Source organism: Trachypithecus francoisi, unplaced genomic scaffold (genome assembly GCF_009764315.1).
Source record: "Trachypithecus francoisi isolate TF-2019V2 unplaced genomic scaffold, Tfra_2.0 Lachesis_group1, whole genome shotgun sequence".
In the NCBI taxonomy this organism is placed as follows: Eukaryota; Metazoa; Chordata; class Mammalia; order Primates; family Cercopithecidae; genus Trachypithecus; species Trachypithecus francoisi.
Window position 1 is genome coordinate 65,406,981 of NW_022681454.1, and position 21,663 is coordinate 65,428,643.

Consider the following 21,663-nt stretch of genomic DNA (forward strand, 5'->3'; position numbering starts at 1 on the left):
TGATCCACCCGCCTCGGCCTCCCAAAGTGCTGGGATTACAGACGTCAGCCACCACACCTGACCAGCAGTGCTATATTTAGACATTGTTAAATTAGGCTGCCCTTATGTCACTATCATAGGTATCAGAGTGCTAGTGAACATACTAGGAAGTTTTTATTGCTGTATGCGGTGGCTCACGCCTGTAATCCTAGCACTTTGATAGGCCGAGGCAGGCAGATCACTTGAGATCAGGGGTTCAGGACTAGCCTGACCAACATGGTGAAACCCCATCTCTACTAAAAATAAAAAAATTAGCTGGGCTTGGTTGCACATGCCTGTAATCCCAGCTGTTCGGGAGGCTGAGGTAAGAGAGTCACTTGAACCTGGGAGGTAGAGGTTGCAGTGAGTCGAGACTACGCCACTGCACTCTAGCTTGGGTGACAGAGTGAGACTCTGTCTCAAAAACAAAAAGGAAGTTTTTATAAAAACATGTTAAATGAATGAATGAAATTCCCCTTTTGTTCAGTCTCTGCTTCCGCTTCCTGTAGTTAATTCATTATTTTTATGTATATATTTTAAACCTCATATGGATATTGTCACCACCATCTGAAACAAATGCGTTATACTTGTGGGCTAATTATATTATGTCTGAGAAATTATTTTTAATGTTCTTTTTGATGTTCTAGTGAGTAAAGTTAATTTTATGTTTAATTGTTGTAGTCAAATATAACTATTCATTATTCCCAGTGCTTTCTAGCCTCATTGCTTCCACTTATGCTCTTCCTTTTGATTGTCTTTCTTGCATTTCCTTGTGACCAAATCTTATAAATCCTTCACCATCCAGCCTAAATGCTACAAAACCTTTCCTGGTTTTTCTAGCTAATTAGAAGCCATTTTTCCCTATTCTAAACTTTCAGAGTGTCAAGGTTGTTTCCTAAGGATATCATCTCTGTTAAACATACATTCATTATAGTATTTGTATTGACTTTGTTCTTTATTAGTTTTTATAGAGTAATTATATAAATTTGTGAAATGCTACCGTTAGAGTATATTTCTTATAGAGTATTTACTATTTTACATTATAAGGTTTGTCAGGAGTTTGCGATTAGAGGAATAAAGGCGTTTTCATTTCTGATTCCTTTTGTATGTTCTAATTAAAAGAGAAAAACATAATCTAATTTTTGCATTCTGTCTTTGTTTCTGTTATGGCTAAACACAGCTAACTGAGCCTTATCCAAGTGAAAAAGTGGAAACGAGTGCGTATGCCAGCTTTGGAGTTTGGATGTTTACCTTGTTTTTTATTTTGTGTATCTCACTGCAATATGTGGTGTGCTCAAAGCTATTAAAACAATCAGGGAAATGTAAAATTAATCTATCAGATTACCATCCTTGGAATAATTCCTTCCTTCTCCGGGAAACTTTTCCGACTAATTGGAGGAGGTACTCTGTCATTTCAGTGCACTAGTCTTAATTTATTCAACACCTCATTAAATGCATGAATCTCTTTGTATGTACTTAACATGTACATGCTTTTATGAAAATTTAAGAGTTAATGTTGATGTTCGATTATGAGCCATAAGATAGTAGCTGAAATTGTCTGTCTTACTCTTTATCCTTTTCCAACACTGGGCGTGGGAAACAACAGTAATATTCATCATACAGGCTTTCTGCCTTTTAGTAAAATATGTAGTTTGGGCTAGGACTATGGAGAAAGGTCTAGAGTTGGGAAACATTGACTACATTATTTATGACATCTATAGCATTGTATGCTTTGTTAAGACTTGCCTTTTATTTTTTCCTGTTTCTGTGGCACTAGATTTCTTTTGTGCTTATGCTACCTCTCTAGATGCGCTCCATTTATTTCTATACCATGATTATAATATGGAAATATATATGAAATATCCAAACGAAATGCATTTTTACACATATGCTGTCATATAACAAGTTACTACACACTTAGCGGCTTAAAACAACATTTATTATTTTATAGTTCTGTGGGTCTACAATTTATAGTCCTATAGTAATATTAGTAATTTTTACATTCATTCAACCATCTGTGTATTTGGTGTTGCCGTGTATGAAGAACTGTGGAATGTAAAAAAAGATAGGAAGAAATTTTCCCCAATCTCCCTTTTTTTTTTTGTCTGAGATGGAGTTTTGCTCAGTCACCCAGGCTGGAGTGCAGTGGCACGATCTTGGCTCACTGCAACATCTGCGTCCTGGGTTCAAGCGATTCTTCCACCTCAGCCTCCCAAGTAGCTGGGATTACAGGCACCCGCCATCATGCCTGGCTAATTTTTGTATTTTTAGTAGGGACGGGGTTTCACCATGTTGGACAGGCTGGTCTTGAACTCTTGACCTCAGGTAATCCACCCGCCTTGGCCTCCCAAAGTGCTGGTATTACAGATGTGAGCCACCGTGCCTGGCCTCCCCAATCTCTCATAATTTAGTAGTAGTCCAAGTTAAATATTAGACTTGGAGTGTTGTCAGAAATAATCTTGTTGACTCATTTGAATGTGAAGGAATTCAGACCCCAAAAGATATATATACAAATATGTAATTTAATATAAGATTATATATAATAGTGGCATTCATTTTGGATTGTGAGTCAATGTATCTGGGTTATAATTATATCTCTTTGGGCTTCAGTTTTAGTATATATAATGGGTAGGTGGGTGGGATCAAATTAGTTGATGTCTAGATTTCTAGCTCTAAATTTTTGTGATGTCATTACTATTATAAATGAGGTTGAACAGGCATAGAAATGTAAAAGGAGGGAAAGATTTGTAAGATTAAGTGTAAATTGAGGAGATGCATAAACTGTTTAAAAGGTATTTAGATTTTATTTCCTAGATGATTTTCTTTACTAAACAAATATAAAAGCTTTATTTTTTTGAACTGTTAAAAGTATCACCCTGTTTCAGTCCCGTTGTTAGGCATGCGGCAACTGCTCCACTTCATTCGTGTCCTCCCGATGATAAGAAGGTGATAGAGGATGAATTTATAATTGATGAATCAGATCAAAGTTTTGCCAGTAGATCTTGGATTACAATACCAAGAAAGGCAAGGCCTCTGAAACAACGACCAATATCTCCAGCTGAGAGCACTGCACTGCTTCAAAATAGAAAGTCAAGAGAAAGGCGTCATAATATATTACCTAAGACTTTGGCAAATGGCAAACATTCTCATGAACCTCACCCAGTAGAAACATCTCAGTCCTCTGATAAAACAGTACTGGATACAAGTTATGCTCTGACAGGTGAAACGGAAAATGATTGTAGATCTACAAAATATGAAATGTGTTCCAAGGATGCAGAAAAATCATCTAGAAGCAAAAAGACTATAAAACAAAAACAGAGAAGAAAATTTAAGGCTAAACCAGCTGAAGAACAGCTTGATGTGGGACAGTCTAAAGATGAAAACATACGTATGTCACATACTACCCAAGACAAATTTCAAAGAAACACAGACAGAAATATGGAAGAGCGTGAAGAGATAGGAAATGATTGTGTTTCCAAAAAACAGATGTCACCTGTGGGTAAGTGTTTATATTAAATATAACTGTGATCATTATTCTAACCATTTTATTGTTGTTGTTTTTTTGAGACAGAGTCTCGCTCTATCGCTCAGGCTGGAGTTTATCTTATGAGATGGCAGTATACATAGAGGGCAAAGTGAAAAGGAAAGGCTAGTAAACAAGTTAGTATCAGAACATGACTAAGACAAATGATAAATTCTTCAGAAAATACAAATGTTAAAAAAAATTCTAGGGTACCATGGGACTATTTTTTATAGAGATAAAAATCCATTCTCTTCCATCATTCACTCATTTATCTAACAGTTGTTGAAAGCCATGCACTGCATTAGGCACTGTAATCACAAAAATTACTAACCCGTTATTTCTACTGTTAACAAGATCATTCTGGTGGGTTCTGTAGAACAATAGATAATATACATACATGCATAGGATTAAAAGGGAGGGTACGAAATTTTGATTTATCCATAATTTCTTAGGAAAAGACATATGAAGGAAGTACACTTGAAGGATGCTCTCTATAATTGTCAATATTAAACATTTACTGAGTATCTGCTATGTTCTACACACTAATTTTTACATATATTCTGTATCTAGATTGGTTAGTGAATATAATGTTGTCATTAATTACCATGCCAGTTGTATTAATTTTCTATTGCTGTCATATGACAAGTTACTATACACTTATTGGTTTAAAACAACAAACATTGATTATCTTATAGTTCTGTGGATCAGATGTCCCACTGGGATAAAATCAAGGTATTGGTGGGGTTTTCTTTCTTTCTAATGATTCTGGGAGAAAATCTGTTTCTTTGCCTTTTCTAGCCTCTGGAAACTACCTGTATTCCTTGACTCATGGTCCTCCTCCACCGTCTGTAAAACTAGCAATACCAGCCTTCTCATGTTGTGAATTTATCTTGCCTCTTCTTCCATCATTTCATCTCTCTGACCACAGCTTTTAAAGGAAACATAATTAGATTGTGTCAGCCTGGATGATGCAAAATAATGCCTCTATTTCAGAGTTTATAATTTAATCACACTTTAAATCTCCTCTTCTTAGGCTGAAAAAAATCATTTCAAAACAGGAAAGCAGTAATTGCCTACTTTTACTTGGGACATTGTAGAAAGGAACTGTATTTTTTTTCAGTTTCAGAAGATACTTATTTTTTGGGGTGAGGAGTATGTAAGAGTTATCAAGCAGTGCGGAAAATTTGCATTTTAATAGAAAGTACTTACTTCAGCAGCATTTATAATTGGCAGAAAGAGAACATGTGACTTTTAAAAATAGAGATGAAAAGAAGGTCACAGGATAAATTTAAGAAGTTCCTATAATTGAGGGTGTTTTTTTTTTTTTATAATCTTGTGGTTTTCTGAAAACTCTTTTTTTTTTTTTTTTTTTTGAGACGGAGTCTCGCTCTGTAGCCCGGGCTGGAGTGCAGTGGCCGGATCTCAGCTCACTGCAAGCTCCGCCTCCCAGGTTTACGCCATTCTCCTGCCTCAGCCTCCTGAGTAGCTGGGACTACAGGCGCCCGCCACCTCGCCCGGCTAGTTTTTTGTATTTTTTAGTAGAGGCGGGATTTCACCGTGTTAGCCAGGATGGTCTCGATCTCCTGACCTCGTGATCCGCCCGCCTCGGCCTCCCAAAGTGCTGGGATTACAGGCTTGAGCCACCGCGCCCGGCCATTCTGAAAACTCTTTTAGTAGATTGTGAATTGGTTTTATGGTTTTCTTTATTTTAGGAAGCAAGAAAAGTAGCGCTAGAAAAGATAAGGGAGAAGCTAAAAAGAAGCACTTTTCCAGTGAGTCCAAGAACAAACTTGTGCCTGAAGAAGTGATTTCAACCTTCACGAGAAGTCGAAGAATTTCCAGGCGTCCATCTGACTGGTGGGTGGTAAAATCAGAGGAGAGTAAGTATTTTTATTTAAATTACGTTTGTTCATAGATAAAATCATTCTGTAAGGGACATTATGTTTGATTTTATATTTCTATAGAGAGAATATCATGAGGACCAAGTTAAATTAGGTCATCAAAAGGAATATTAAGTCAGTTGTAAAGATATTCCTTAAAACTTTAATATATACAGTATTTTAGGTAGAGGGATAATAGCTGTGGGAAAACAAAACCCCAAACCAAAAATCCCTGCTCTCATGGAGCTTATGTTCCAGTTGGGAAAGGCAATATAAATAATCCAGCTATTTTAATGTCTTGGCTGTGAGGGATACAAAGATTGGTCATATGAGGTTCTGCCACCAAGGAGTTTATAATCTAAAAGATTATAGTTTATTACACATAAAAAGGTAAATTACTTGTGTTGGTGGTTCCCAAGACTACCCTCAGATTTGGTAATTTGCTAGGATAATTGGGCATATAGTTGTACTCATGGCTGTGATTCATTATAGTGAAAGGATGCCGTGCAAATTCAGTAGAAAAAAAGTGCATGGGCCAAGTCTGGAGGAAATCAGCAGAAGCTTGAAGAGTCCTTTCCCAGTGCATTCCCACAGGAGTTGCTTAATTCCTCTAGCAATGAGTTGTGACAAATAGGCAAAATGTCTATCAGGGAAGCTCACTAGAGACTTAGTGCCCAAGATCTTTACTGGGGGTGGTCACATAGGTACTCTCTACCTAGCAAGTACTACAATTCCAGACTCCCTGAAGGAAGGCAATATTTGCCTAAACCATATTTTTTGTATAAGGTTTAAGCCCACAACACCACATTTACCAATTAGGAAATGACAGGAACACTCCTGAAATTTAAGTTTACAGGGCTAACTTTGAAAGCAGGCCCTTTGAAAGGTAGTATACTCAGAGCTACTTTGCTAACTTTTTTCTTTACAATATGAAACATTTGTTGTTTTGGAAGAATTGTCACTTTTTTAAAGGAAGTGATCCTGAAAAGATTGGTGGATCATAAGGTGGCATTCTCATACACAAATACTGTTGACTGTTGGGCATTTAGATTAATAAGTGAAAGATTAGTACAACTATGGCATTGTATCTGTGAGGCCTTATTGCTATGAATTATTTTTTTTTTTATTTTTTTTAATTATACTTTAAGTTCTAGGGTACATGTGCACAACGTGCAGGTTTGTTACATATGTATACATGTGCCATGTTGGTGTGCTGCACCCATTAACTCGTCATTTACATTAGGTATATCTCCTAATGCTATCCCTCCCCACCCCCCATTATGAATTATTAAATGATTGAGTTTCTTGATGGATAGCAGCAAGTATTTATTTTGTTGCAGCCTTTGGATTTTGGAGTCAGATCTGAGTTCAGAGTATCACTCTTCCATTTTGAGTAGATTACTTTGTTTAGTTTCTCATTCTGTAACATGATTACCTCATTGAGTTTTTATAAGGTTTAAATGCTATTAGCATAGTAGGTTTGGCATATGTTAGTACTGAAGCGTTAAGTAATACTGTTACTGCTTTGAGGAACTCACTTTTCTGCCCCAGGATGCCTGAAATGCTAAAGACATTACTAGTGCATCACAACTGTGGCAGATGAGCACATAAGTAGATGAGTAAATAAGTTCTTACAGAACTTGGATAAATGTGCTAGATCTCTGAAACTCAAAAAACACTTATTTAACAGTCCTGAAATAGATGTTGGATTTTTGATCAAGCTGGGAGTTGAAAAAGTGGAGGAATCCTTATATATCATATAGTCTAAACTGTCATCTGATGGGAGAAGAAATTGAAGTCTGAAGTTAAGAAGAACAACTTGACTTGCCCCCAGCCTGCCTGTAGTATATGTGACACTGTTGCCCTTTCATATATATGAAGAAATGTATGTATATGGAGTACTTGCCATGAGACAGGAATGAGGTAAAGTAGGACCAGGACTAGGGTAAGACAATGAGACACTAGGGTGAAGAATTTAAGGCACTCAGTCACAGGATTGTATTAGTTCGGGCTCTGTACTTGCACAGACCTGAAAATGAGCACCTTCTTGAATTTTACAGCTGAGGCTACTCTTGTTTCACCATAGTCCTGCCCTTGTCATTAGGCATTGGGAATATACATAGATAAAATACCAGTCAATTACTTGGGGTCAAGGAATTGTCAGTCTGCTGGAGGAGCCGGGCAGAGCTAAGTAAACAGTCATATGTTGATAGCAAGCTACCTCAGACTTGGAAATTAGGGAAAGCTTCCTGAAGGAAGAATTAGGAGTTAGCTAAGTGATTGAGTGGAGTAAGGAGGAAGTTATGGAATGTTTTAAGTAGAAGTAGCTTGTGCAGAGATCTGGAGCAGAGAGCTTGATCTTTTCTTTTTTAAATTTAGTGTGCTTTAGAATTGTCTGGGGGCTTAAGACACAGGTTACCGGACCCTACTCTGAAAAGTCTTTGATTCCCTGGGTCTGAGGTGAGTCATGATAATTTGCATTTCAAATTCCCAGATAATGCTGATCTTGCTGGTCTAGAGACTGCCTTTTGACAACCAGTGCTTTAGAGAAACTATAGATAGTTCAGGACTGATGGCTTTTTTTGGTTTGTTTGTTTGGAGGGGGGTTTTGGGAGTTGCGGTTTATGAAATAAACAAATCTAGATGTAGATATGAATTGATGTTGAAAGTATTTGGACTTTATCCTGAATCTATACATAATAACTAAAATAATTAAGCAGGGTTGTAATAATCCAGTTTTTGTTTTCCAAAGGTGATTCTTGCAGCAGTGTAAAGAATGGATTGAAAAATAACAAGACTAGAATGGGGGAGATTAGTAAAGAGACTGATATAATCCGGATACGAAATGATGAGGGCTTCTGCTAATGACAGGAGGGAGAGCTTGAAAGATTTGAAAGACATTAATAAAGTAGAATTGATAGGATTTAGGGCATGATTGTGGATAGGAGTAGTAGTCTTGCATGATTCAAATTTCTGATTTAGATATCTGGATAGAATAGGTAGTTGTATTTTTCATTAAGATAGGAAATAAAGCAAGAGAGGCAGTTTTAGAGGAAAGCAGTAGGTGGATATTATAGGTGTCAGCATATAGATAGTAATTAAAGCTCTGGGTAGATAAGTCCTTCAAAGAAGGTATATGGAGTGAAAAGCTAAAGCTGTCACCTTGGGGAATATCCAATATTAAGGATGGCCAAAAGGGCGGTGGGCAGAGCCAGAGAGTGTTTCTTGAAGCCTGTGACAGATTTGAAGGACCTGTTTCATGTGTCTATAAACTGAAGAGCTACATTATTTGAAGAATTTAATTTGGAAATTAGCCTATGAGATGTGTGTGTGTGTGTATGTGTATATGTTTATATGCAAATATAAATACTGTTGGTATTTCAGTGAGCCAAATCATCTGGACAAACATACTAACTTTAGGTTATCATTGAATCCTTCAGGTCCTGTTTATAGCAATTCTTCAGTAAGAAATGAATTACCAGTGCATCGCAACAGTAGACAAAAATCTGCTAAGAAAACAAATCAGTCATCTAAGAATATTGGAGAAAAATCTATTCCACTTAAAAGGCAGAAGACAGCAACTAAAGGCAGCCAAAGAGTACAGAAGTTTTTAAATGCTAAAGGTTCTGGAGGTACCGTTGGTCATGATGAAATTTCCAGTTGTTTGCTGAGTGAGCCACTGGAAAGTGATGAGGAAGACTTGGCTAAGAAGAAAAATCTTGATTGTTCTAGGTAGTATCTGTTATGTGTACAATATAGTTACTTTTGTTGTTCAGCATTTAATAATTTGTGCTATTTAATCATTTATAGACAGGCAGTAACTAGCATGAAGAGCTCTGCACTCTTGACATACCCAGTATTAAATCCAGTCTCTACCATTAGCTGGGTGACACACAGGCAAAGCAGTACTCTGCACTTGTTTCCTGATATTAAAATAGGGAATAGTACATAGCACCTGAGATTATGACTGTTAAATTAGTAAGATATTGTCGTCCAAGAGTAAACTTTTTTTTTTTTTTTTTTTTTTTTTTTTTTTTTTTTTTTTTTTTTTGAGGCGGAGTCTCGCTCTGTCGCCCAGGCTGGAGTGCAGTGGCCGGATCTCAGCTCACTGCAAGCTCCGCCTCCCGGGTTTACGCCATTCTCCTGCCTCAGCCTCCCGAGTAGCTGGGACTACAGGCGCCCGCCACCTCGCCCGGCTAGTTTTTTTGTATTTTTAGTAGAGACGGGGTTTCACTGTATTAGCCAGGAGGGTCTCGATCTCCTGACCTCATGATCCGCCCGTCTCGGCCTCCAAAGTGCTGGGATTACAGGCTTGAGCCACCGCGCCCGGCCAAACTTTTTTTTTTTTTTTAAGAGACAGAGTCTTCCTCTGTTGCCCAAGCTGGAGTACAGTGGCATGATCACAGCCTACTGTAACCTCAAACTCCTGGGTCAGGTAATCCTCTAGCCTTAGCTTCCTGAGTAGCTAGGACTACAGGTGTGGACCACCACACCTGGCTAATTTTTTAATTTGTTATAGAAATGAAGTCTTGCTTTGTTGCCTAGGTTTGTCTTGAACTCCTGGTGTGAAGTGATTCTCCTGCCTTGGGCTCCCAAAGTAGAGATTCACAAAACAAACAAACAAAAAACACATAACATAAAATTTACTATCTTTATCTTTTTTAGGTGTGTAGTTCAAATTATTTCCTTTTAAGTGAGATTAATGTGATTTCAATAGTTAGGAATATCGCTTAATACTTTTCTTCTTAGGATGATAATAGTTAACATTTTTTTGAGTTCATACTATGTGCCAAATATTTGCTAGATGCTTTTAATGAATTCTTATTAGTTCCAAAAACCTACTGAGGTAATACATACTTTGTGTTAGAAGCAGTAAGGTGCTGAGGATGTACTGAAATAAATGGCAGTGTGTCCTAAAATATATTAGTGTATGTCATTATAGTGCATAAAGAAATCCCATACACCTTCTGTTTCACTTTTTCGGGCCATTCTCTGCTTTTCTCTCTCTTTTTTTTATTATGTTGCTGGAATTTGCTAGTATTTTGTTGAGGGATTCCAGTCTGTAGCTTGCTTTCCTTCTGTTGTCTTTGTTTAGTTTTAGTATCAGGGTAATACTGGCTTTATACAATGAATTGGGAAGTATTATCTCTCTATTTTTTGAAACAGTTTGTAAATAATTTGTCTTAATTCTTCTTTGGATGTTTGGTAAAATTCAGCAGTGAAGCCACCTGTGCCTGAGCTTTTCTATATGGGTAGTTTGTTTTTGATTACTGATTCATGGTATTTTGAGACTATTTCCTCTTGAATCAATTTTGATAATTTGTGTGTTTCTAGGAGTTTGTCCATTTCATCTAGGTTATCTAATTTGTTGGCATACAGTTGTTCATAGTATTCTCTTGTAATCACTTTTCTTTTGACTCGAATGGTAGGACCCAGGAGGATACTAGAACCTGAGGAAATATACAGTCACTAGGAGTAGTGTATCTTGTTTGCATATACAAATTAACTACCAAAGAGATGAGCTGAGTCCCTCTGAGGACCCTATTGCCCCTCAGTAGGCTGACTAGGGATATCAAAGAAGACAGGTTTAGTTGTTTATGGATTCTCTAGTAAAACATCATGGATTAACTGTAATATATATCATAAGCCACTTATACATAGGATCTCCTCATGTGCCTTTCACCACCTTCCTGGGCAGGTGTCTTCTCCATTCCTCTCATCAGAATTTTTCAAATTAGGACTCTTGGTAGGTCGTAGAAACCAGTTTCCTTCCTTAGCTAGTTGCAAGTGTCAGAACCTGAACAGGGTGATCTGATATTCGTTATAGCCAATATTATATTGTCTTTGTACCCACCCATATATTGTTTCTGGAAGAAAATTTTATTTTGAAGAAGTATAAACACTCATACATTTATCATTTTTATAGATCTGCAAGAAGCTCAAACAATGAAGATAATGTTGTGACTGCACAGCATGTTCCCCTAAAGCCTCAGACGAGTGGATATACATATAACACACCAACAGAATCAAGCTTGGATTCTGGAGAGCGTAAGACTTTAGTTTTAGAGGAAAGGTATGCATGTATTGTAAAGATAATAGTTACATATATTAGTTACCCATTGCTGTATAACAGATTACCCAAAAACTTTAATTTTGTTAAAGGCTTAAAAACACTTAGTGTTTCATAGTTTCTATGGGTCAGCAATCTGGGAGGCTTAGCTAGCTAGTTCTAGCTCGGATATTCTCAGGAGGTAGCAGTCAAGATATCTTTCTGGTTTTAGCGCTTTAAAGTCTTGTCTGGAACTGGAGAATCCACCTATAAAATGTCTCACATCGCTGTTGGCTGGAGGCCCCAGTTCTGTTCTGGCTGTTTCCAGTAGACCTTAGTTTCTTACCTTGTGGCCCTCTCAGCTGCTGAGTATGGCAACTGGCTTCCCACAAAGCACATGCCCCAAGAGAAGATGTGACTATGATGGATATCGCAGTGTCATTTTTTAATGACTTGTACACTGTCACTTCTACTTTATTCTATTCATTAGAAACAACTTATTAAGGCCACACTATTGGCTGGAGGCCCCAGTTCCGTTCTGGCTGTTTCCAGTAGACCTTAGTTTCTTACCGTGTGGCCCTCTCAGCTGCTGAGTATGGCAACTGGCTTCCCACAAAGCACATGCTCCAAGAGAAGATGTGACTATGATGGATATCATAGTGTCTTTTAATGACTTGTACACTGTCACTTCTACTTTATTCTATTCATTAGAAACAACTTATTAAGGCCACACTATATTCAGGGAGAGGTGGAATTAGGCTCCACCTCTTGAAAGGTGGTGTATTAAAGAATTTGGACATATAATGTTAAAATGACCACATTTAGTGATCAAATTGAATTACTCTTAATTATATCTGATGTCATATAACCTTTTAAAAAATTAATAAAAGGTAAATTTTAGCAAATTCTCAGACTTTTAAGGGATGGCTAAGATTTCTTTACTATTTGTGAGGTTATGACTAGGCTTATCCTGGGTTCATAATAGATAGAAAGAGATCTAGGACTGGGAGAGGCTGAATCATCTGTGACAATTTCTGGACCATATTTTAAATTCCATTGGTTTTTGGCTGTAGTTATTTTTTGTTTGTTTCTTTTTTTAATTAAGATATGATGATTTCTTTCTTTTTTTTTTATAATTTGATTTTCACCACAGGATGTTGTCATTTGAATTTACTAAGTCCATAACTCTGATCTATAAGTCATAAATTCAGTACTTATGATGCTCAGCCATCAGTTATGGGATGAAATTGTAGTCTTTGTTTAATGCTGCAAGTACAGTCAGCCTTCCATAACTGGGTTCTGCATCCACTGATTCAACCCTCATGGATTGAAAATACTCAGAAAATAAAATATAAAACAATAAAAAGTGACAATATGACATTAAAAATAATGCAAATAAAAATATAGTATAACAACTATTTACATAGCATTTACATTGTATTAGGTATTATAAGTAACCTAGATATGATTTGAAATATACAGTAGGATATGTGACACTAATATGCAAATACTGCACCATTGTATATAAGGGACTTGAGCATCCTTAGATTTTGGTTTCCACAGTGGATCCTGGAACCAATCCCCCACAAATACTTAGGGATGACTATATATTCTTGATGACTTATAACATCACTATTGGTTTTATAAGACTTATGGCAGTTTTAGGAGAAAAATGATCATTAAGGCAAATACATTAGATATATGCATTATAAAAGCATTAATGTTATGGTTTACTTTTTTTCTTAAGTGGACCTTCCAGGCTCAATAATAATTATTTGATGTCTGGAAAGAATAATAATGATGTGCATGAGGAGGAAGTTCATGGAAGTTCAGGTAAACTATTGTTTTTTTTTCTGTCTTGATTTTTATGGCATTATGAATATGGAGTAAGGAGTGCTATGTTTTGTTTCCATTGTCACTGATGGCGAATGTATATTGAGTACCTACCTCTTAAGACCCTTAGTTAGAGATTACTAAGACACTATACCTAAGTGAGAGAGAAAGAAAATGAGTGACAGTTTTTTAAGTAGAACATAATGAAATATTGGCATTTAAGGTGTCTACTCCCGTATTTAAAATTGTTAAGCTGATAAGCGTATACATGAAGCAGATTAGTCATCTGTTGATGATTACTGTAGCTGGGTGATGGGTATATTGGGTCCATTATACTATTTTCTCTATTTTTTTTTTTTTTTTGAAGCGGAGTCTCGCTCTGTCGCCCGGACTGGAGTGCAGTGGCTGGATCTCAGCTCCCTGCAAGCTCCGCCTCCCGGGTTTACGCCATTCTCCTGCCTCAGCCTCCCGAGTAGCTGGGACTACAGGCGCCCGCCACCTCGCCCGGCTAGTTTTTGTATTTTTAGTAGAGACGGGGTTTCACTGTGTTAGCCAGGATGGTCTCGATCTCCTGACCTCGTGATCCGCCCGTCTCGGCCTCCCAAAGTGCTGGGATTACAGGCTTGAGCCACCGCGCCCGGCCTATTTTCTCTGTTTTTAATACTTGAAAGTTTCCTTTTTTTGTTTTTGTTTTTGTTTTGTTTTGTTTGAGAGTGAGTATTGCTGTGTCGCCCAGGCTGGAGTGCAGTGGTGCAATCTCAGCTCACTGCATCCTCTACCTCCTGGGTTCAAGCAATTCTCCTGCCTTAGCCTCCAGAGTAGCTTGGATTACAGGCACGTGCCACTATGCCTGGCTAATTTTTTTGTATTTTTGGTAGAGATGGGGTTTCACCGTCTTGACCAGGCTGGTCTTGAACTCCTGACCTTGTGATTTACCTGCCTCAGCCTCCCAAAGTGCTGAGATTACAGGTGTGAGCCACCATGCCCAGCCTTCAGTACTTGAAAATTTTCATACTGAAGTTTAAAAATGCCTCTTAATAGAGAATTTTATGATTTTTTTCATGCTCCTAAAAAATGCGTGCTTGATTGTAATCTGTTATACTTTTTTTCTAATAATCACTATTCTTTTAACTTTTTAATTTTTCCCCCGTCATTAGATTTATCATATTTTCTCTTTTAACTTGAATGCTGTCTGTGTTTTTCTGCTTTTTCTTTGGTAAAGAAGCAGCATTGAATTTCCCTCAGTATAGTTTTGGCTTAATTTTATAGGTTTTGCTATGTAGTGTTATTGTAGTGTACTCTGAATTGTAGTGATTTTTCTTTGACCCAGGAATTATTTAAGAATATGTTAGTTAAGAGCTTGGTCTCCAGGGTCATGGACCTGGGATTGGTTGTAGCTCTACTACTTACTTGCTACGTTATCTTTTTCTTTTTTTTTCCCCATTCACCACTGATCAGGAAGCATCACTATATTATCTTGAGTAAGAAATTTCAGTGTTCTTAAACTTCAGTTTCCTTATCTGTAAAATGATATCAGCTCCAATCCCATAAGCTGATACAAAGATGAATACGTGTTCTTTGCTTAGTTTAATATCAAGTGTATGTTAAATAGCCAATTTTTGCTGTTATTCTAAGAAGTTGTGTTTTATTTTGTTCTTTTATTATTTTCTAGTTTCATTTTATTGTTCTGGAAAACTTGGCCCATATTATTTATTGTTTGAATTCATTAAGTGTTTTTCTGTGTGTTCTAGTGGATGCTTAGTTTTTATAATTTTTCCATTGGTGCTTGAAAAAAAGAATAATTTGTATACAGATGTGGATTTAAAGATATATGTCCAGTTATTTCATTGATAGCATAAGTGGATATATTTTTTGAATATACTTTGAATATTTATGGAATTCTTAAATATGAAAAATTATGGAATATTTACTGTATATTATTTTAAGGGTAGGGATGTGTCAGTGAACAAAACTGACAAAATTTTCTGCCCTCCTGCAGCTTAATTTTTGCAAGAGCAGGGTGGCAGACAATATAAAAAGATAACAAAGTTTATGATTTGTTGGGTGTTGAGAGTAGAGAAATAGAGCAGGGCTTTTAGGGTGGGAAATTAAGTTTACATTTTTAGGTAGGTGGGCAGAAAAGTCCTCACTAAGGAAGTGATCATTTGAACAAAGATGTAAAGAGATGAGACAGCAAACCATGCAGCTCTCTGGGTAAATAGTGTACCAGGTAGAGGGAAGATGAAGAGCAAAGGTTCCAATGTGGTAAAGAGTCCATCTTGATTGAAGAACACCAAGAAGGCCAGGGGTTTAGAGCAGAGGAAGAGAGCGAACGGATAGTAGGAAAAATGATGTCACAGAGGCAACAGAGTGAAAGATCACATAGGATGTTAAACGCAAAATTTTACTAAGAGAGATGGGAAGCCATTAGAGGGTTTTGAGCAGAAGAGAGACATGACTTGACCTGTATTAACAGAATCACTGCAGGTACTGTGTTAGGAGTTGACCATTGGGGTTGAAGGGACAGGAAGGTTAGAAGCAAGGAGACTAGCTAGAGAGATGTTGAAATAATCCTAGTGAGAGGTGTTGGCTTAGACCAGTGTGGTAGCAGTAGAAGGTGGAGGAGGATTTTTAGGTGTTTTTGAAGGTAAAGTCAACAGGATTTTCTGATGGACGAGATGTGGTGTATAAGAGAAAGAGAGATGTTAGAGAGAACTTGAAGGTTTTTGGCCTGAGCACCTGGAAGAATGGCAATACTACTACCTGATCTGGGGACTATTGGGGAAGAAGCAGATTTGGGGGAAAAGAACATGTGTTAGATTTGGACATACTAAGCTTGATATTATTATGAACCTTTGTATTCTTTTGATTTGAGATCTATTAAGGACTGCTAGAATTGAAGTAAAGTGTTCCCACTGCAACTGACTTTCTCCTTGTATTTTCTCTAGTCTTTGTTATGTACATTTCAGTGCTGTTACTGATCACATAAGCCTTCATATGGAGTGTACCTGCTTTGGTCAAATTTATCTGCTTCATTGTGTTAAATGCTTTTTACTTTGTAGTTTGTTTTGTCTAATATTACTATTGTGACTTCCGCTTTCTTTTGGTTGGTTGTTGTTTCTTTGTTTCTTTTTATTTAACTTATTAGAGAATTTTAAAAGTGGCTAAGAAAGAGCACATGATTGAATTGTTGTTTTTGACTTGCCGTGTCAGTACTTTTTCCTTTAGTAAAATGTTTAATATATATACACTTATTGTCAATAGATATACTTGTTACTTCTTTGTAAAATTGGTAGACATTCTCACATATTCTAGCAGGGACTCAGGATTTTTTTTCTTTTTAAACATGATGAACCACCAGCTAAATAGAGAACATAATCTTCAGTCATGATCTTTTTTTCTTTAAGCTATCACCCTATTGCTATTTGCTTCATGAGAGTTAATGCTTATGAATAGAAATTTGAAGGCAGCCTTATTTCTTCTTTCCTTTGTAGATAAGCTGTTTTCTTCCATCTCCATACTTACTAGGATCCTTTAATCTTTGAAATTTAGGAGTTGTCCCTTGCGTTAGTCACTTAAAAAATAATTTATTTGAAAGGATTTCAGTCTTATACAGAGATCCCATATCCCCTTCATCGAGATTTCACAGTTGTCCTCATTTTACAACATTTTTCCATCTCTCTCCCTGCCTCGTCTCATAAATACACGTTTATTATCATTCATCTTTTTTTCTGAACTATTTGAGAGGAAATTGTAGACATGATGTATTATTTCCCTTAAACACCCCATAATGTATTTCAGCAAGACAAGGATATAACTACCCTCGGACCATCCAAATAAGGAAATCAGCGTTAATACAACACAGATTCATTCACAGACTCCATTCAGATTTCACTAGCAGTTCCTTTTCCCTTGCAGCTCCGGATCCAGTCCTGGATCTCAGTGTTTCTTCTTCCTCCTGGTTCAAGATCCAGTCCTGGATCGTCGACTGCATTTAGCTGTCATGTCCCTTAGTTTCCTTCAACATGGAACAGTTTCTTAGTTTTTTTCCTAACTTAACTCATGATCAAATGTGTGCCATTCGTATTGACAGTAATACTACAGAAATTATGCTATAGGGTTAGGAGTCAGGGGTTGTAATTTGTGCATCACACGGGAGGCACACAACGTTCACCCATCTGCATGATGCTTTTGTTTTTTGTTTGTTTGTTTGAGACGGAGTCTTGCTCTGTTACCCAGGCTGGAGTGAAGTTGTGTGATCTCAGTTCACTGGAACCTCCACCTCCCAGGTTCAAGCACTTCTCATGCCTCAGCCTCCTGAGTAGCTGGGATTACAGCCACGTGCCACCATGCCTGCCTAATTTTTTTATTTTTAGTAGAGACAGGCTTTCACCTTGTTGGCTAGGCTGGTCTCGCACTCCAGACCTCAAGTGATCTGCCCAACTCAGTCTCCCAAAGTGCTGGGTTTACAGGTGTGAGCCACCATGCCCTGCCGACATGATGTCAATCCTAATCACCTGTTCATGTTATTGTCTTCCAGGTTTCTTTACTGTAAAGACACTGCTTTTCTCTGATAATTGATAAATATTATTGTGGAGTGATATTCCAATACTATTTTAATAGCGTGTTTCTTGTCAAACCTCCATTCACCAACCTTAACATACATTCAGGACTCCCACTTGAATTATCAGCCATTAATGATGGTACCACATTATTTTCTATTTTCTGTTTCTTTAATTCCTTTCCCATTAATTAGTTGCCAGTTTTTCTCCCCCATGCCAATTATTTTATTCATGATTCATTTTATTTATATCAGTATGGACTACTGGGTTTATATTTTATCCCATGGGGTTGTAAAATCTTGATCATTTATTATGGTACTCAAATTGTGATAGATTTGGTCATTGGATTTTCTTTCAGCTGGTCTCTGTGTGCTTTTGTCATAATTCTCTGAATACTGTTTTTGTTTTTTGGCATAAGATGTTCCAGTCTTTTTCTTGCCTCAGCTCTGGGATCAGTTACTGCTCCAGGAAACCTAGTTCTTTTTAGTGGAGGATGACATTTAGAAACTAAGATTTGGATACTTGATGTGATCCTTGTTTGGGATACCATTGCTTCTGGTCTTTCTCAGTGTACAGAGATAGGAAATATACATACACACTTACACATAGGTATACACCATATATAATACAGGCATCTATATCTATTTCTGTATTTATATTTTTACAGGCATACCTTGTTTTATTGTGCATATCATTGCATTTTGGAGATACTACATTTTTCACAAATTGAAGGTTATGGCAACCCTTTGTTGAGTAAGCCTTATTGGCACCATTTTTTTTGTTTTTTTCAATAGCATCTGCTCACCTTGTGTCTCTGTGTCACATTTTGGTAATTTTCACAGTATGTCAGACTTTTTCATTACTATGTCTTTTATGATGATTTGTGATCAGGTGATCTTTGACATTACTATTGTAATTGTTTTGGGACACCGCAAACCACACCTACATAAGAAAGTGAAAATTCATGTGTTCTTACTGCTCTGCTGACTGGCCAGTTCCCCATCTTTCTCCCTGTCTTCAGGCTTCCCTATTTCCTGAGACACAATATTGAAATTAGGCCAATAATAACCCTACAAAGGCTTCTAAGTAAAAGAAAGAGTCACACGTTTTTCATTTTAAATCAAAAGCTAGAAATGATTAAGCATAGTGAGGAAGGCATGTCAGAAACTGAGCTAGTCCAGAAGCTAGGCCTCTGGCACCAAACAGCCAATTTGTGGATGCAAAGGAAAAGTTCTTGAAGGAAAAGAAAAGTACTACTACAATGAACACATGAATGATAAGAAAGAGAAACTGCCTTACTTGCTGATACAGAGAAAGTTTCAGTGGTCGGGACAGAGGATTAAACAAGCCACAGCATTCCTTTAAGCCAAAGCCTCATCCAGAGCAAGGCCCTAACTCTTTAATTCTGTGGAGGATGAGAGAGTTAAGGAAGCAGCAGAAGAAAAGTTTGAAGCTAGCAGAGGCTGGTTCATGAGGTTTAAGGAAAGAAGCTGTTTCCATAACATAAAAGAGCAAGGTGAAGCAACAAGGTCTGATGTAGAAGTTGCAGCAAGTTAGCCAGGATGGTCTCCTCTCTACTAAAAATACAAAAACTAGCCAGGCGACGTAGCGGGCGCCTGTAGTCCCAGCTACTCGGGAGGCTGAGGCAGGAGAATGGCGTAAACCCGGGAGGCGGAGCTTGCAGTGAGCTGAGATCCGGCCACTGCACTCCAGCCTGGGCGACAGAGCGAGACTCCGCCTAAAAAAAAAAAAAGAAGTTGCAGCAAGTTATCCAGAAAATCTAGCTGAGATAATTGAAGGTGTCTTTACTAAACAACAGATTTTCCCTGTAGACAAAACAGCCTTCTGTTGAAAGAAGATGTCATCTAGGACGCTCATAGCTAATGAGAAGTCAATGCATGACTTCATGTCTTCCAAGGTCAGACTGTGACTCTTGTTAAGGGCTAACACAGCTGGTGACTTTAAGTTGAAACTAGTGCTCATTTACTGTTCCAGAAATCCTAGAATCCTTAGGAGTTATGCTAAATCTACTTTGCTCTATTAGTAGAACAAAAAAGCCTGAGTGACAGCACATCCATGGCACCGCACCAGGCCACCCAGCAGCTCTAATGGACAAGGGTGAGGATATTAATGTTGCTTTCATGCCTACTAAGAGAGCATTCGTTCTGCAGCCCATGCATGGATCAAGGAATAATTTGAACTTTTAAGTCTTATTTAAGAAATAAATTTTGTAAGGCAGTAGCTGTCATGAGTAGTGATTCCTCTGTTGGGTCTGGACAAAAATAAATAAACCTTCTGGTAAGGATTCACCGTTCTAGATGCCATTAAAAATATTTATGTTTTGTGGGAGGAGGTGAAAATATCAATATTAACAGGAGCTTGGAAGAAGTTGATTCTAACCCTTATGGATGAATTTGAAGGATTCAAGACTTCAGTGGAGGAAGTAACTAGATGAGGTAGAAATAGCAAGGGAACTAGAATTAGAAGTGGAGTCTGGAGATGAAACTGAATTGCTGCAATTTCATGACAAAATTTGAACAGATGAGGAGTTGCTTCTTATGGAAGAACAAAGGAACTGATTTCTTGAGGTGGAATCTACTCCTGGTGAATATGCTGTGAACCCTTGAAATGACAAAAAAGGATTTAGGATATTCCATGAACTTAGTTGATAAAGCAGCAGCAGAGTTTGAGAGGATTGATTGCAGTTTTGAAAGAAGTTCTGCTGTGGGTAAAATGCTATAAAACAGAGTTTTATATTCTCCAGAGAAACTTCATTATTGACTTATTTTAAGAAACTGCCACAAGCACCCCAGCCTGATCAGTCAGCAGTCATCAACAATGAGGCACAATACCCTAGCAGCAAAAAGATTAAAACTCACCGAAAGCTCAGATGACAAGCATTTTTATTTTTATTTTTTATTTTTATTTTTTGAAAATGAGGCAGAGTCTTGCTCTAATTCCCAGGCTGGGGTGCAGGGGCACGATCTCAGCTCACTGAAACCTTTTTCCTCCTGGGTTCAAGCGATTCTTGTGCCATAGCCACAAAGAGTAGCTGGGATTACAAGGTGTGCACCACCACACGCAGCTAATTTTTTTATTTTTAGTAGAGACGGGGTTTTGCCATGTTGGCCAGGCTTGTCTCAAACTCCTGTCCTCAAGTGATCCACCCTCCTGGGCCTCCCAGAGTCTTGGGATTATAGGCATGAGCTACTATGCCTGGCTGATCTTTAACATTTTTAGCAATAAAATATTTTTAAATTAAGGTGTGTGTACACTGATTTTTTTGGATATAATGCTCTTACACATTTAATAGACTATAGTATAGTATAGACATAACTTTTGGCTGGGCATGGTGGCTCACGCCTGTAATCCCAAGACTTTGGGAGGTGAGGCAGGCGGATCACTTGAGCCCAGGAGTTGGCGACCAGCCTGGCCAACATGCCAAAAACCTGTTTCTACAAAAAATGCAAAAATTAGCTGAGCATGGTGGTGTGCATCTGTGGTTCCGGCTACTTGGCGGGCTGAGGTGGGAGAATCATTTGCTCCCAGAAGGTTGAGGCCGCAGTGAGTCTCCATCCCACCACTGCACTGCAGCCTGGGTGACAGAGTGAGACTTTGTCTCAAAAAACCAAAACAAAACAGCAAAAGAAATAACTCTTATATTCACTAGGAAACTAAAAAACTGTTTGACTTGCTTTATTGCAGCATCTGTTTTATTGCAGTAGTCTGGAACTGAACTGGCAATATCTCTGAGGTATGCCTGTATTTGTATTTATTTATTTATTAATTTATTTATTT

General features: G+C 37.6%; 1 protein-coding gene across 3 annotated transcripts in view; it reads left to right on the forward strand.

Moving 5' to 3' along the window:
• CENPC (centromere protein C) overlaps positions 1 to 21,663 on the forward strand; it is a 75,986-nt gene that overhangs the window by 23,382 nt on the left and 30,941 nt on the right. For all 3 annotated transcript variants that reach the window (XR_004438000.1, XM_033214554.1, XM_033214555.1), the window contains exons 8-12: positions 2,904 to 3,517; positions 5,254 to 5,421; positions 8,862 to 9,153; positions 11,348 to 11,494; positions 13,218 to 13,303. Coding sequence is in view for 2 of the 3 variants with exons in the window: in XM_033214554.1 (XP_033070445.1) it covers positions 2,904 to 3,517; positions 5,254 to 5,421; positions 8,862 to 9,153; positions 11,348 to 11,494; positions 13,218 to 13,303 (1,307 nt within the window). In the remaining variant the exon portion in view is untranslated. The remainder of the gene's footprint in view (positions 1 to 2,903; positions 3,518 to 5,253; positions 5,422 to 8,861; positions 9,154 to 11,347; positions 11,495 to 13,217; positions 13,304 to 21,663) is intronic.